Source organism: Struthio camelus, chromosome 16 (assembly GCF_040807025.1).
Source record: "Struthio camelus isolate bStrCam1 chromosome 16, bStrCam1.hap1, whole genome shotgun sequence".
In the NCBI taxonomy this organism is placed as follows: Eukaryota; Metazoa; Chordata; class Aves; order Struthioniformes; family Struthionidae; genus Struthio; species Struthio camelus.
The window spans coordinates 18,414,910-18,431,620 of record NC_090957.1 but is presented as its reverse complement, the minus strand read 5'-3'; the positions used below and the strand labels follow the sequence as shown (position 1 = coordinate 18,431,620).

The window sequence follows — 16,711 nt, the reverse complement described above, 5'->3', positions numbered from 1 at the left end:
GTAAGAAATTAATCAAAGACAACCTTAGGTTTTCCTGTAGTGCTCTATTGTCAAAGAATAACTGTGAAGCGGGAAATGGAAATAGTATACTATTTCATACACTCATGGCCTTTTCTGCACCTGTGTGCTGTTACTTCTGTGAAGGTAGTCAGATCATCCCATAGAGAGATGTTTTCACTTCTTAGTTGTACTCTTGATACTCTTATTATAACTTATGGAAAGATCGGCACAGTCTTGATGCTGCTTTTGTAACTGCCAGACAGAAAAAGATAGGTGAGTTAGCTAGCAGGAGATTTTTCTTTGGGTATATGCTATCTAAAAGCTAGAGTTGTGCAATTCTTTGAAAGACGTGTTTTTGTTAACACTTGTAATAGAGTGCAATCTCTTGTGTTTGAGTGTGGCTAAACCAGAATAAAAATGCATTATTGTAGCCTAGCTTATTTTTCTTACCTTAAGAAAATAAACTAAAAGTATATTTGAGTCCACAGGAGGGGCTATATTCAATAAAGCAGTTCACTACCTAGACCTAGTGCCACATTTTTCCTCTCCATAGTGGTAAATGTGCCAGAAGTTTCCATATATCTGACAAGTTTGGCCTTGGCAGTTTCAGTTGAAGTTCCAACAAAGCAATACAGATTTTGTATTCTAGGAAAAATCTGCTGAATATGGGGCCGTGTATTATGTAGTCGTGCAAATAAAATATATTCCAGATGTACTGCATAGATACGTCTTACCTGTCAAGAATTTTTTGCGTGGTTCTTGGCTACAGTATTGTTCATGTATTTGTCTGCAGCATATACTGGTAGGTTAGCTCTGCTTTAGCTCAAATGTGGCCATGTTATATCACCAAATGGGTTGCTTGGAAGTATTTGTAAAATGTTTTGAGGATCGCTCAAGAATGAAGGGCACAATTTAAATCAGATCATTGCTGTTACCAAAAAGGTAACAGCTTCCCTATGCTGTTCTGTTTGCAGAAAAGAAACTGGTGGTTGTATTTATGAATGTTGATACTGAAAAGTCCCGAAATGGCAAACGTCTCTGTAATGACAAATGTTTTTCTAACTTTATTGTTAACCTTTGGTTAACCCACCAGAGGGCACACTTACTTATTCAATAAAAGTGGAAGGATATTTACAACATAATAATGAAGCATTTAGACTGACCTCTGGAGTAGACTGTAATACAGATTGTCTAAACATAATTCCCTATTTTCTCATTCTAAACATGAGAGCTTCTGTAGGATGAGGTATTCCGCCCCCCAATGGAAAAAGTAGGGCTTGGGAGGAGGAGTGAGGCAGCTTCAAGAGGATGTCTAGGCATCTCCCTGATCTGAGAGAGTGGAGTCTACGTGTAAAGTGAGTTAAAAGATGCGCAGAAGTGTGAAGGCTTTCTTTGTGTACATGTTCTTTCTGAATCCTGTTTTAGGAGAGGAATGTGGAGGCAGTGCGCAGTGCAAAGGATGAACGGGTTCGGGAAATCAGAAATGCAGTGGAGATGATGATTGCCCGGTTAGACACTCAGCTGAAGAATAAGCTTATAACGTTAATGGGTAGGTATTTGCCTCATCTGTTACGAGTGAGAGCATTATATCAATAATGTGTAAATCTACAGATGAACTTTTTTTCCCTAAGAGTATGACTCCTTGCACGCTTTTCAGCAGTAAGCCAGGAAACTGCTGACTGAAAACGTTTACGCAGAGCAAGGCTTTTAGTTAATTTTGTAATTACTGTGTTATAGCTCTAAATTGTTTGGTGCAACCAAACCTGTTCTTGTTCTGTTAGAAAGTCCTGTATAGTAACTTGGAGAAAATGTACCTCTTATTGGAAGATATTTAGTACTTTTCACCTAGTTGTGAAAGTGAGTTTACACAAAAGTTTTTATTAGCTAGGAGGTACATATTTGTCTGTGAACATCTTTGTAATATCTTCTCCTCGTAACGTTATTTTTAAAAAATTGCTTATTTATGATTATCTATGATGAACAACAGAACCATACATAGAGGCAGCGTTGTCCACAAATGAGAGTGTGGGCATCTGGAATCAGAGCTGCTAGTTTGGTTCCTGATGGCTGTTGCTACCCTGAGGCTAGTCCTTTTAGCTCTCCTTTGGTATAACATAGGTGAGAAGATAGGTGGTACGTTTACAGGTACTGAAGCTTGCAGAAGCAACACTTTTTAAAAATGATTTTAGGTGAAGAGACAGCTTTCAATGAATAGACTAGCAGGTGAAGTCAGGAGATCTAGATTATATTCCTCAGTTGACTAGTAACTGTGTATATGCTTTGTTCGGCTTGCTTAGCTTGTGTCTTGTTTTTTCTGCACGCATGCTTTCACTTTCTTAAATGCATTGATAGAAGCACATAATAAAGGTGACTTCTTTTGGGACATCAGTTTCTTTAGTCATTCTTGAAATGTTATACTTATGACCTTAGTTTTGTGAGCTACACAACCAGTAGATGAAAGTGCATGAACAAATAGATCGTTGACCTTGTATTTATCAGCTTATTTCAAAAATAAAAGTAAGGGAATAATAGCTGTGCTGAAAACTTTTTTCTGGTGCTTGAAATTCCCCACTTCCCTCCTCCCCTTCCAAAAAATGACATGTGCGTGCTTGGAAAATGTCCTCGGTTTTGATGATGCTTACGTTTATTCTCATAGTTCCTTCCCATTTAAAAAAAAAAAAAAAAAGATAAGAAATGTATATCAGACATAGTTCAAGTTCCTCTTCCAATTCCTATCAGTATTTTAAATGCCTGCTTTAGAATAAACCTAGAATTCTTACATATCAATTGCAAGATTTGTTTTGGTGTGTACTGATTGAAGATCAGTCTGAAAGCCGTTTTAGAATGTCCTAATTATTTGGTATGTACAGATTAACATTTTGTACGTGTAGCACCTTTATTCTAAGGACTGCTAAAAGCTCTTCAGGTATTGAATGCATGATAGAAACAAAGATTTCAAATCCTCATGACAGAGAACAGATACATGTGATGTAGGTGTCTATTCTTATCACAGTCTTAACATCAGTTGGAATGCACAAACACTTTTAAATATTGTTTGTTCTTTTTTAAAGGAAAAAAATGCTTAAACATCAAAGGACAAGAGAAACAGTGGCTTTTAAGAGAAAAATGTCAGCTAATAAAAAGGAGACTTAGCTGGATGAGAGCAAGTTCAGTGAAGTCAAACCTGCCTTTCTTTGTCCAAAAAAGTGCCGCCAAACAAAAAACCTATTCTTTTTGTCCCAGAAATAATATTTCATTACTGTGTTAAACCTCAGGTGACTTCTTCACTACAGCTCTAATTAAAAACGTAGGCTTACTTTTAAAATGCTTTCTCAATCAACCTTGGTATATTTAGAAATCCTTTACCTTATTAGGTTTTGGGGCAGCTTCCAGGAAGAAAAAAAGCTAGACTTCTTAAAATCCAGTGAGTATGTCTTTTTATCTTCCTTTGCTTTAAACAGGTCAAAAGACATCACTTACCCAAGAAACTGAACTTCTGGAATCCCTGCTCCAGGAAGTAGAACATCAGGTGATTATGAAAAGAGTTGAAATGTTGAAAGTTACATAGATGTTACATAGATGTATCATCAGTCAGCCTTCTATCTTTTTTTAACTCTTAATTGATAGAGCTGTTTCTTGAAGGTATCTCTGTATTTAAGTGGCCCTAGGTTGTACGATTTCTTCTTAAAAGCAAGTGGTATGTCTTCTGGAAATAATGAAAGGTGTTCTCTTCTGTTGCTTGAAAAACTAGTACAGGGATTACTAGCAATGTCATGTAAAATTGCACAGTTGTGCATTTGTTTAAGTTAGCTTAGCGTTTGGACTGTGTGGCTAATTTCTGTCAGTTTTGCAGCTGCCAGCAGCCTATGAATAGTGATGGCTATAAGTGGAGAATAAACAAAAATGTCCTGTTTCACTTTGTGCAATTGAGGAAAACTGAAATGGTTCTAGTTCTTTTAGTCCCATCCAGAAGTTGACGTGATATGATTTTTTTTCATTTTGTTTCTAGCAACGCAAGTTTGGCTTTTGAATTTGAATGGAATATTCAAATTCTACTAGCCCTGAACAATTTATGCTTGCTCTGAGCAAATGGCAGGTTTTTTTTTCCCCGTTACTGCATCCTGTATTTTCCTTCAGCAGTATCTAGCTTTTTAGATTTCTGGCAGGGGGGAAAAAAATAAAAACTTCTGAAACGGGAGGGGAAGAAAGCTTTTTTCTGAGTTATGCCTCTTGTTCTGTATTCCTTCTTCATTCCCCTCCACTGCTTTTGTTTCAGTAAAAATGCTAACTTGGCTTCATTACCTGAGCAGGGATTAATGTGCTCTCCTTGCACTTAAGTTATTTATTTTATACCCGTAATGGAATGTCATGTGGAGGAATTGTTGAGGTCAGGAGGGTGAATGCTTCTACATATTGTGCTTTGGCTCTTCCCCCCCCCCCCCCCCCTTGGGCTACTTGAGAGCCCTTTATTTATAGCTTATTCAAGAATTACTTCTCATTTACATTGCAACCCAAATGAGGACCTTCGGTATCTTTCTGAACAGTCGTGCTGGTGCATATGTGACTCTGCAGATCGGCTTCTCTTCTGTAGAAAAATCATTGAAATAATAATAAATTGGAACTAGAGAAGCAGGACTTTTCCCTCCAAAATATGAGAAAAAACTTGTTAACTGAAAAGGTTCTGTGAAGATGCAGCTATCTGGCAACTGTTTAGACCTCAGCATGTTTAAAGTAATTACGTATGACTTTGTCAAGAGAGGCTTTCACTTTCATGTTCTTTTGGGGGAAGTAGTAGAATTATGCAAAGAATTCATAGCAATAATGTGTGTGTGTGTGTGTGTGTTTTTTTTTTTTTAAATGTATATACTTGTCTCACCTAAGCTTGGCAGAAAGCTTGAACGGTAAGCGTAAGAGATGTTTTTCCAATGTATAAGCTATAAGTGAGAAGCAGAATAGCTTTGTCTCCTTTAGTGAAGAGGTTTAAAATATACAGTACTAGTTATTCCAGGAACATATAACATTAGATTTGTACAAAAGTATTTATTGAACCTTCAGATTTTGAAAAGACTTTTGTCATCATGCTTGGTCCTGTAAGCCATCTGGAATGAAGTGGATTTAAATGCATTTTCATGGCCTTCTGTTTAAGATAATATATGCTTTTGCTTTGTTCAAATTCAGTTGAACAAGCAACAACAACAAAAGTACAGTGCTTGGCAATGAGGCAGCAAAGGAACAACTGAAATGTAAAAAAGACTGTCTGAGGTCACACGACCTTGTTTTGGCATATCGTGATGTATTGAACAAAACTATCCCAGTGCATAATTAGGCTTCACTTGCAGATTGATCTACTCTGCTATTGTTGTCTAAGCACAGTAAAAGGTGTGACTTGGTATTAATCGGGCATATGTATACATAAATCCTTTAGATCTAAGTGAAGTACATAGTAAACTGTAATTTTCGTTTAAGAAGTTGAGAGAGTCTTCAGTACTCAGGATTTCCCAAGTAGGTTGCACGGCCTTTGGAGTGAGACAGAATCAGAGTATTCATTTTAATTTCTTAATAAGAATTTTAGAAGATGTCACTGTTAGCTATCATAGCAAACTCTTAGTCTTAAGAGCTGACAGTTTCAAGAGAAATATTTTTTAAAAATATAAAAAAATTTGAACATTGTTTGGGATTGCGTCACGGCTAATCTTTCTGAAGCTGTGGCAGGCAGTGTTTTAATATGCAATTAATTTGTTTAAAAACAAATACAGTCAAAATCTGTGGTTTCTGCTAATGACATATGGATTTTTGTTTTTCCTATTTTTTCTCATACAGTTACGATCATGTAGTAAGAGTGAGTTGATATCCAAGAGTTCAGAGATCCTCATGATGTTCCAGCAGGTTCATCGGAAACCCATGGCCTCGTTTGTCACTACTCCGGTTCCTCCGGACTTCACAAGGTAAGCAGTGCGTTTCCTCTGTGTTGTAGTTTGAACTTGAAAGCTATCTTCGAACTGTTTGTTTTGTTTTTTAAAAATGCTTACAGTAACTTGGAGGAGAGTTTTATCTCTTTCCCATATTGCTGTACAAAAAGTTCCAAAACTGCTGAAGATTGTCCCACAGGACAGATTTTGATTGTGTGGAGGAGGATGGTCTAGTGATTCTGGAAGGTAGTTGGATGTTGATAAGTGCAAGCCTGTTGTAAAATTAGGGCAGGGATGTACCACCAGATATTAACATGTGGGTTTGGAAGAATGAGCAATAAATGCTTGAGTTGCTAGAAAGATTCCCTAACTCCACGTATAGTGAAGGGGAGTCATGCTCCCCAGCCATGCAAGCATTGGTGGTGATAATCTGTGGAGTAGCTTTATTCTGTCCTTTTCTCAGGGTGAAATTCAATTTCCTCTGGCTGAATTTGAATCCAGATTTGTACACTGAGATTTGTACACTGAGATTTGTACACTGAGATTTGTACACTGAGATTTGTACACTGAGATTTGTACACTGAGATTTGTACACTGAGATTTGTACACTGACAAATTGCTTAACTTACTCCTCTTACAATGTCCACCGGAAGGCTTTTCTATTCCAGCAGGGCTTATTTTATAAATCTATCGTCCCTGCTGTGGAATCAGAACAATGGGCTCCAGTTGGCTAAAAACGTCTCTTTTTACACTCAGTTTACTGATTTGCCCTTTTTGTCTTATTATCGGGGTCGTTCAGTGTATAATTGCAACGCTCTCATGAGATACCTCTGCAGGTCACCTTAATTCAGACTATATAGCCAAAACCACTTCCTAACACAATTCCTTTTCATAAAAGAGTAGTTTTAGTGCTGGGTTCTGAAGAAGTCAGAGTTTAGGGATAGCTGGCTGCAAAGCGTCTCTGTAAAATTGAGAGTATGAGAAATCATAGAAGAATTCCTCAAATCAGTTTGTGTTCTCTAGCAAATATTAGTCTGTCTTTGAAGTGCAATTTCAAAACTGTAAGTGCAATGTGAAAACTATACCTTGAAGTGTTTTCTGAAAAGAGTACTTAAAAGTCTCTCTGAAAAGAGTTTAAAACTGAACATGCATTTTCCAGTGGCAGTAATCTCTGAAACATGAACCACTTTAGCTTTATTCTTTCAGCCATGCAACAGTTCCATCCTTTATAGAACTATCAGAGTTTTACAATACAAATTGCTCTGTTAGGAGATTATTAGGCTTCACAGGCAAAAGGGCAAATCCTCTTAACTGTCTTTAAATACTTTTGTCAGCTCTTCCTTCCTGACCATAGCGTAAAACATTTGCTTTGATGTGTGGTATCACATGGAGAGGTGCTGGGGAGAAGGCTCATGAGTGGAATTTTCAGAAGTGCTGAAAAAAACCAAGTATAGTTTTAGTGCATTTCGGTGGATCTAGTAATCTAAAACATCTTAAATGCTTCTGAGGAGTCCAGAAGTTGGGATTTTTAATGTGATGTTATTCAATTAATATGTATATATATTTTTTTTTTCCCTAGTGAATTAGTTCCTGCCTATGACTCAACCACCTTTGTCTTGGAAAACTTCAGGTAAGAATGTATCTTTAGAAGTTACTGTGAATATCAGGAAGCTCTTTCTGTTTCTTCTGTACATGTTTAATATTGTTTAAGACACTGAATAGTCTCTGAAAACTGTTAGATGCAAAATAAGCTGTAGGAATTCAATCAAAATCTCTTTAAGTAACAACTGAACAACAATTAACTCCAATTCAACTGATAGTTTAAAAAGATGTTCCATGATAAAAGCGAACAACTTCTGAAAGATTGAACAATTTGGCAAGGAATACATATATTTGTATGAATGCTTAATGTTTTGCGTGGGCCTCACATGCTGTTACGTGCTCTTTGTGCAGCAAGGACAGTTCCAGAGTGTAAGTGTATATGCAGCTTACTCCCTCATGGAGGGTTTTGCTTTCTCTCAATAGCGTTTTTTTCTCTTTTCTCCATAGTACGTTGCGTCAACGAGCAGATCCTGTTTACAGTCCGCCTCTTCAAGTGTCAGGACTTTGCTGGAGGTTAAAAGTTTATCCAGTGAGTTAATACGTTCAACTAGAATTGTTACCCCATCCAAGACACTTAAGCAGCACGCATGTACTTGTCCTGTAGAGAAACATTGGTTAGAGCCTTCTCGTGAGAAAAGAGATGTTGTATATAAGAAAGCTGTATGGGGAAAAAAAACTTAATAAGATTGCAGTTGTCAGTCAGCAACTATTGGAGCATTCCTTCTATGCCTCCAGATATCCAGTATGAGCATTCTCAGTACAGTTAATCTGGCTAATTTAAAAGCAATTAAAAGTGGGTCTTATAAATATGTCATAGCAACCTTAATAGGTATTTCTACCCTTTTGTTTGTGATTATTTTTTTTTTATTGTGCTTCTTGCAGCACTGAGATCTAGATTAACTTACCATGTTTATGTTTTTATAAACAGTACTTATTTTGGAAGTTGAGGGAAGGACAGAGTATTGTTTGAAGGGGAAGCTGTTTTCCTGATTGTACATTCCTGAAATGCTGACATTAAAACGTGTGTATTGTACCAATGTCCTTTCAGTGAGCTGAATATTCAGACTTTTGAAGCAGTACCTGTGTCAGTGTTGGAATGTTAACCGATAAAGTGTGATCTTTTTCATTCCACTAGTTTGGTCAGTGCTTCCAGAAAGCTCTGGCTGCTCTGATAGCTTTGTTTGGAGAAATATCTTCATGAGTTTAGTGGTGGAGTACAACTTCTGTTGTTTGTTAGTCATTTAAATGGGATCCTCAGAGAACTGGATTCATCTGTCAAGCCCACATATGCACAGGATAGTATTCCTGCAGAGCAGAGGTGGACTGCTGTGTAAGTTTTCAGAGTATTTTAAATTCAGGATTGGCTATGCAAGGTGCATTGTCAAAAGGCATTAAAATTATTTTTGAAGTGGTAAGTTGAAAAGTTTCTTCAACCTAGAAGATTCAAGTTGAGCCATTCTTCATCCTTGATTAAGGTGAGTGTGATGCAGGTTTTGCCACAATTTTTCTTGAATCCTGGTGATTCTTAAGTTGTGTTAATTGACCTAACTTTTTCATGTTGCATGTCTTTCTGAACAAAATAAATTATTCTTTCCACTTTCAGAAATGAAGTGGCTCTCAAATGCAGCTGTATGTAAAATATTTCAGAACTAATGTTTAACCTGAGCTGTTTTCACGCTAAGAGTTTGTATTGAGAGAATTGGACCATAATAAACCGATGAGTAGGTTTTGTGAGCTTTCTTCACTGCTTGGTCTATGTTCTGTTACATAAATGTTGTTCCAACACGTTGACAAGCGTTTGTCTATTCAGTTTTGTACTTAATTGAACTGCTAAAATGTTAGAGTAACCTAAGCTGTGTTCTGAGATGGCTGTTTATATCTGAGATACAAATACTAGAGTGCATGTCTGCTTCCAGGTGTGAATTCTACCTTGATCCAAGTTACAGTAAGAGTTCTAGGTCACAGAAGACAAAAATCAAAACTGTAGTATACAAAATGGGCTATCTAGAAATTCTGAATTGAAGCTATTTTCTGACACTTCAAGGGTGTGTGGAAGTAGATTTTGTCTGTTTTGGGCTTTAATTTTTTTATTTTTATTTTTAAAGATTTATCTCTCAACTTGTGGGTTTGTTTGTTTGCTTGTTTGTTTTCTCAGGATGGGAACGGAGTGGTACGGGGCTACTACCTGTCTGTGTTCTTGGAGCTGTCAGCTGGATTGCCAGAGACATCCAAGTAAGAAAACTTACTGCCAAAGCATCTGGAGAGCTTTGCAAAGAATGACCTGAGCAGTTCTGTAGAGTTGCCAGGGACTTATTTAGAGCCTATTAAAAAGAATAGAGTGATTTCTATTGTCCATTGAGCTTTGAATCATGCCCAAAGGTGATATTTTACAGTTGGTGTTCAGTGGCTTGTCGAAGGTAGACAGCAAGCTGGTAGTACAACAAATGAGAATATCTGACTCCCAGTATTGAGTCCTAGGCTTGGTTTATCAGACTACTCTCTTTACATCTTTCCGCCAATGGTGTTTGCATAAGTGTTCGATAAAATTTTAAGACTGAATCACGTCTTCAGCTGGAAATGCTAGCCTCCCAAAAAAGTATAGTTCTCTTAAACTTGATGGCTTCAGCTCTTTGTGATGTCTCTCTTGTTTTGGTATTAATCCCTGCAATCTTTCTCTGCTTAGGTATGAGTACCGCGTGGAAATGGTTCACCAGTCCACCAATGATCCAGCTAAAAACATAATTCGAGAGTTTGCCTCTGATTTTGAAGTTGGAGAATGCTGGGGTTACAACAGATTTTTTCGTCTAGACTTGCTAGCCAATGAAGGCTATTTAAACAGACAAAATGATACTGTGATTTTAAGGTAAAGAAGGCAACTTAGTGGGACTTTTTTCTGCTATCATTTTGCAAAAAAATCACACATTCCTAAAATAGGAAGTAATCAAGTAGTTGAATATAAAATAAGCGTGACATATTTTATCATAAACGGAATTCAGTGTCATAAGCTTTAAAGGAGAAAATGTGCTGAAGGGAGTTGAGGGAAGTTTGTGTATTTCTTTGAGGTGAAGCTGTGCTTGACACTAACAAGCCTGGGTTGGAAATCTGTAGTTAACTGAATTGAAGGAAAAATGCATTTTCTTCCCCTCTTTAGAAACAGTTTTGGTGAGCATAGGAGAGCTTTGGGAATGAATGAAGGAAGTCTGTGGTGCAACAGAGTTAATGCTGTCAATGGAAATTGCAATGTTATGACTAAATACAGAAACTTGATTCAGCTACTTCAGATGTTCTCTACACTGCTCCACCCTTGCTCCTGTTAAGTGCTTTGTAGCACGTCAGTTTTGTTAGTGTCAGTTTGTGAAGACGACTACCTCTCCTATAATTGCCTCTCCTACAAAATACTTGCTGTTACCATTCAATGCATTTGAGATACTTAGTATGTAGAAGTACTTATTGTCTAAGTTTACTTTATTACTAAATTTCATGTTGTATGATGTTTTTATGCAGGGTTTTTCAAACTTTGTCAGAACAAAACTGAAACTTTGCAAATTTTGTTTTGAAGGTTCCAAGTGCGCTCACCGACCTTCTTCCAAAAGTGTCGAGATCAACACTGGTACATTGCTCAGCTGGAAGCAGCTCAGACAAGTTACATCCAACAAATAAATAACCTTAAAGAGGTAAGTGGGATGTATGTTGATGTTAAATGTTCATGTTCACCTTTTACTGACCAGTCTTAGGTTACGAAGTTCAATTTGTTTACTTGGATAGCTATTGTTAGTTTAATAGTGACATATAATAATATATATGCAAATTAAAAAAAAAGATGATGGTGTGGCTCCGTTGTTATCTTCTATATATACTTTTATGTCCTTTTAATATTTAAGAGGCTTGCAATTGAACTTTCCCGGACCCAGAAATCACGAGGCATTTCACCTCCAGACACTCATCTTAGTCCCCAGAATGATGATGGTCCAGAAACCAGATCAAAGAAACCTGGACAAAGTGCTGAAGTACTACTTGAGAATGTTGCCGCTCCAGGAGTGCGAGATAGCAAGGAAGACGATGAGGAGAAGATCCAGCATGAAGACTTTAACGTAGGGATCATCTTTTCATGCCTCTTTGTTTCTGTGTAACTTTTTGTGGTAGGATAGCAGTGGAAATATAGGTCAACTTTTGAATTGTGAATTAGATTTATTACTCTCTATGTGGAAATAGGAGATAACACGTGTGGGAGGTAGCAGTAAAAGATGACTTAAGGAGAGATGCTCTAGAGCAGAGCTACCTGATCCCACCACAAGGAAAAGCTTTCCCTGCTGCAGTTGAAAAAATCCAGTGGTTCTGTTTGTTGCCAGCTTTTATTGTGCTTTTGGACCCTCCAAAAGTCCTGTGATATCTTGACACCTTTGGGAGGAGAGAGTTTCTGTTTAGAGTTTTTGGTAAATGCATTAAAGTGCAATTGAAGTGATATTCATATATGTGCGCGCACACACACATACATATACATATATATACACACTCATCTGTGTGTGTGTGTGTGTATGTATATATAAAAACCTGTTCTATTGTTACTGTAGCATGAACTCTCTGATGGTGACCTGGACGTAGATCTAGCTGGAGAAGATGAAATAAACCACCTTGATGGTAGCAGCTCTTCAGCAAGTTCGACAGCAACTAGTAACACTGAAGAAAATGATATTGATGAAGAAACTATGTGAGTAACTTCAAAAACGCTTTCCAGATCATCACCTTGTCTCCTGGGGAGTAGTCATTGTACCCTGGTGGAAGCTGACTCATTCACTATATCAGAGTAATGTTGCGTGGGGGATTTCAGCGCGACGTGAGGGATGTTGCCAGCGCTGGCAACGATAAGTAGTGATATGTTTAACACCAAATGTTGAATTTTCAGGCAGGTAGTTCCTGTCTTTTGATTTATTTAGTATTGTATTCTGTCATTGATGAGTGATGCTCTGTGAAGGTTCCATTCTGAAACCCTATTGAGAAGTCTTTCTATGCTAGTTGATATTTTAACAAAATAGAGCTTTGGTATTAGAAAAGCGTGTAGTAGTAGGAAGCTAGTCACAATGACGATAAGTTACTTAAACCTAGAGAATTTAAACTTTGTAGCTTAGATGATAATGTCACATCCTAGAACCTTCAATAAAATATTCAAATGTGTTGTAACACGTACAGCTATAAAAGCTTGCAGGATCAGATTTTTACAGTCTGGAAATGTATGACACTAGCTCTCAATTACTGAGTCAATTATTTAATTAATGCCCTTTAATTTGTTTAATTTGTGTAGTTTGGAATGCAGAAAATTCTATCTACAATGCTTCACGTTTTTTTTTCCAAGATAAATGCCATAATGTTTGACAGGAGCTGACAGGAGCTAATAGCTGTATTTCCCCTTTTCCACCCCAATCATCTCCTAAGGTCTGGTGAAAATGATGTAGAATATAGTAATAACATGGAGTTGGAAGAAGGAGATCTCATGGAGGATGCTGCTGCTGCTGCTGCTGCTACTCCTGGAGCATCAGGTATGAGAAGTAGCCTTCAGAACTCCCATACATACGAAAGGCTATTGGATTCCCTCCCTGTTCTTGGAAGCATTGCCAAGCTGCGTGTTCTGCAGCCATTTCTGTTTTTGGAAATGCCGCATCATGTAGCGTGTACTGATTATTGCAGTGTAGTGGAAACATCTCGTTGATTCAACAACAACAAAAAAAAGAGGGAGGGAAAAGGATCGATCTTCTGGACGTGCTTGTTCAAAAGTAGTACGTAAGTCCTAACTTATGAAGTGAAGCTTCTCTGCCTCTTTGAAAGCCCTTCCATTCCAGTCAAATGTAGACTGACAAGCAGTCTTTACTAATGTCTGTGTGGCCTCTGACCATGTGACATATTCAGTTAGGTTTTAATGCACCATAAAACTTGAACTATGTGGAGGGGATGAAGTGTAGAATTATTAAGAGTCAAGTAGGAGCAGTAGTGAAAAGGTGCTCTAAGATACTTTACAGTCTTGAGATGAGCTCATATTTTGAGTCAGAGGTTAATCTATTCCTCAAGATTCTGAAACAAATATGTTTTTTGTTCCAGTCATGACAAAGATAACCACAAATGAGACAAGAACTGTCACTTATGCTACTGTGGAAGTCTGCTAGTGCTTGGAAGTGCTTTAACTGCCTTACTTGCTTTTAGTCGGTGTTTCGCAACTTAACTCTCCTTGAAAGTTCCTTGTGAGTTAAGAAGTTGAGGAAGGTGTCTGTTTCCTTTCAGAAGCATATCATTTAAAGAAGTTGTACAGTGGCTGCAGACATACCATTTATTTAGGAGATGTTAAAGAGTTATTTTTAACTGCCTTTTAAAAGCTAACACAGTATTTGTAATCTCTTCACTTAAGAGAAGCTTCCTGCATTTGCCTACTTGCAGTGTTTTCTAGTCGGAAGCGTTAGCAGTGTCACTTACGTGTGTTGGAAGGGAACTCTACTAAGCTATCTGATTTAATCTCCCAGGTCCTATTTTCTCTGAAGATTCTCTTGATCTTTTGAGGGTCTTTGCCACTGTGTAACAGGAACATTAAAGCACAGAGCAGAACTTAAGTGAAGACCTCTCCTAAATTTAATAGAAAAATTAGAATATTTATGTACATCTCTTTAGAATAAATGCTCTTTGTACTAAGTGATTTACATTACTTTACTTCATGATTTTTTTTTATTTTTTGGTTTTGCTCTATGATGCTTTTTAGCTTAAGCTTTTAGTTAGAAGTGTATCAGATTGCTTTTTGGGGTGCTTTCTGAATCCATCAATCCATGAAATAAGGCTGATGTTTTGTTAAGTTTCTTGGAATGTTGTCATTCCTACTCTAGATGAAGAACTCAGCTTTCTTCTTTTTTACAGGGTGCTGGAGCTTAATGCATCACCTGTGTTATGTACATGCGCGCTCTTTCTCCATAACTCTTCCTTAGGTACTAGCCATGGCTATGCCAATGCAAATGGAAGATCTTCAAGGCGGGGAGGAAGTACCCTAGGCTCAGCAGCTAGTAGCAGCTTATTAGATATAGATCCCTTGATTTTAATCCACTTGTTGGATTTGAAAGACAGAAATGGTATGGAAAACCTTTGGGGCCTTCAGCCACGTCCACCTGCCTCTCTTTTGCAGAACAGAGGTAATTGTGCTTAAAACCTATGTTTGATATCTTTCCTTTGTAGAAAAACTATGCGCGCATCACATCCCAAATAACTTGATTCCAACTTGGAAAAGTCTCTGAGAACACGGTCCCAGAATTAGAAGCAGATTTGAAGGAGGGGGGGAGGATGATGGGCAGTCCTTTTCATTGGTAGCTAGACTTCCATATCCTCAGCTGTGCTAGTCAGTACGTTGCGTCCTAGTGCCTGCTCTAACGCACTCTGTCTTAATGGTTAACCTCAGTTTGAAGACTCGAGATGACTCAGCTAAAACCGGAAGTGTGTATCGGTGAGGAGCGTCTCATCTCTTTAGGGGGATGTGACTGAACTGGCTATTTATTTTGTGTAGCAACATTGTAGTAATAATAGTTCAGGCAGTTTCTTTAAAAGCTGCTATGGGAGATGAGTGAAAAGCCCTTTTCTGGAAGAGGTTATTATTAAAAGGCAAAATAACACAAAACAGCTATCTGCTGAGAAAGCAGCGACACCTCTCACTTCACACAATTTGTACATTTAGTGGTTAAGAGTACTAGGAGCACAGCATAAGCTAATAAGAAAATAATTCCAGGAATATGGAAAAAGGCATTTAGAACAGAATTAGAAAAATTAATCTAGTAATAAAGCTGGAAAAGCAAGCAGAGGGCAAAAGGAATGTAGGCTCAAGGCAGGAAAAAAATAAAGGAGCAGCAGCTCAAAAGCTGCTTGTGTAAGCACTTGTGGAAGAAGAACAGATCAGAATAGCAGGAGAAAAAAAATAGTGATGCTATTTAAATAACTAAAGATTCTGAAGAGTATTTGTTACTCAGGATCTGTCAAGCTAGAAGAACAATTAACTTATGTGCCACAAAAGCAAGATAACTGGCAACTGTGGCACCCATGATTGTTACTGAAGGTCACGTGTTTCTCTTGTTTTGTTAGTGAAGAATTAAAATTAAATCAAACGTCAGTAATACATTTATCATGGTTAATATTCGTTTGGAGTTGATTGGCCAACTACCACAACAGCCTATTTCAGCTCATTCCGAAACAGCTATTCGGTGACTTAAAGATCAGAAGAGAGATAAGAGTCTATATGCTGCAGATAAATGCTTTCTCTTGCTACAGCAATGACACTGGCATTATTGTAGTCTGAAAGCTCAAACTATTTGTTTCCCCTGTGATTTTCTTTAAACTTAGTCACATAAATAGAGTTTCAGCAATAGTCAGGTAGATTGCACAGTCAGATAATTTTTAACTATGTATAATGCGTCTTTCCAAAAATGGAGGTCAGTTCTGTAAGAAGGGGGAAGCAGCATGTGAACTGTAGGTCTCAGCTGCACTTTGCTTGGGAAAAGCTTAGATGAAAGGACCTTGAGAGAGAGCATTGCATTTTGGGCTGTGCTACCCAAGCAAGATTAAGCTTACTGGTGTGCTGAGTGGGTTCCTGGTCATCTTTAGCTACTGTCTACACAGTTGAAATTAGCTCTTTTGCTGAGCTCCTCTTAAGATTTGGCTGTTCCCAGAGCTTATTCATCCAACTAAGAGAAAGCTTCTGTTATATTTGGAGTTTGCCAAACTTCATCTCCTAAGGTGAAAAGGTTTCTAAGAGCCACTTGGATTTACAGCTCTGAACCAGCTGAATTTGCAGTAAAGCATTTATAGAATCTAAAGCACTTGAAACAGATATCAAAGTTGATCTTCTACTTGCTAAGCAGCACATAGGCTTACCCAGGTATTAACTCTTTGATCTAATCTTCTGGTGTTAGGTACTCAAGGGAATTCCTTCCCTAGTTTCAGATTTCTTTGAGTTCTATGTTAACGTGAAGTGTTTGCTATATGAGGAATTTATAAAAACTTATATTTAACTAGTGACCAGGCTTGTGAACCTAAGCTTGTCTAGCGGGATAGAATAACTCAGTTATCATCAGAATTGATGCAATAGTATCCGAAGTCTTGCTTCTTCCAAAGAGCAAGTTTGGGGCCCTCCTCCCACAGTAGGCAGAGAATGGAAATCTGCTGTTTTGGTGGCTCTGCAGTACTTG

The 16,711-nt window shown here is 37.7% G+C and overlaps 1 protein-coding gene across 4 annotated transcripts in view; it reads left to right on the top strand.

Annotated features, from left to right (window-relative positions):
- The window catches only part of TRIM37 (tripartite motif containing 37), a 32,684-nt gene that overhangs the window by 6,510 nt on the left and 9,463 nt on the right, over window positions 1–16,711 (top strand). For all 4 annotated transcript variants that reach the window (XM_068909303.1, XM_068909306.1, XM_068909304.1 and 1 more), the window contains exons 7-18: window positions 1,426–1,549; window positions 3,462–3,529; window positions 5,821–5,945; window positions 7,489–7,539; window positions 7,959–8,040; window positions 9,667–9,743; window positions 10,195–10,374; window positions 11,071–11,185; window positions 11,393–11,602; window positions 12,083–12,219; window positions 12,942–13,045; window positions 14,471–14,671. In XM_068909303.1, the coding sequence (XP_068765404.1) occupies window positions 1,426–1,549; window positions 3,462–3,529; window positions 5,821–5,945; window positions 7,489–7,539; window positions 7,959–8,040; window positions 9,667–9,743; window positions 10,195–10,374; window positions 11,071–11,185; window positions 11,393–11,602; window positions 12,083–12,219; window positions 12,942–13,045; window positions 14,471–14,671 (1,474 nt within the window). The remainder of the gene's footprint in view (window positions 1–1,425; window positions 1,550–3,461; window positions 3,530–5,820; window positions 5,946–7,488; window positions 7,540–7,958; window positions 8,041–9,666; window positions 9,744–10,194; window positions 10,375–11,070; window positions 11,186–11,392; window positions 11,603–12,082; window positions 12,220–12,941; window positions 13,046–14,470; window positions 14,672–16,711) is intronic.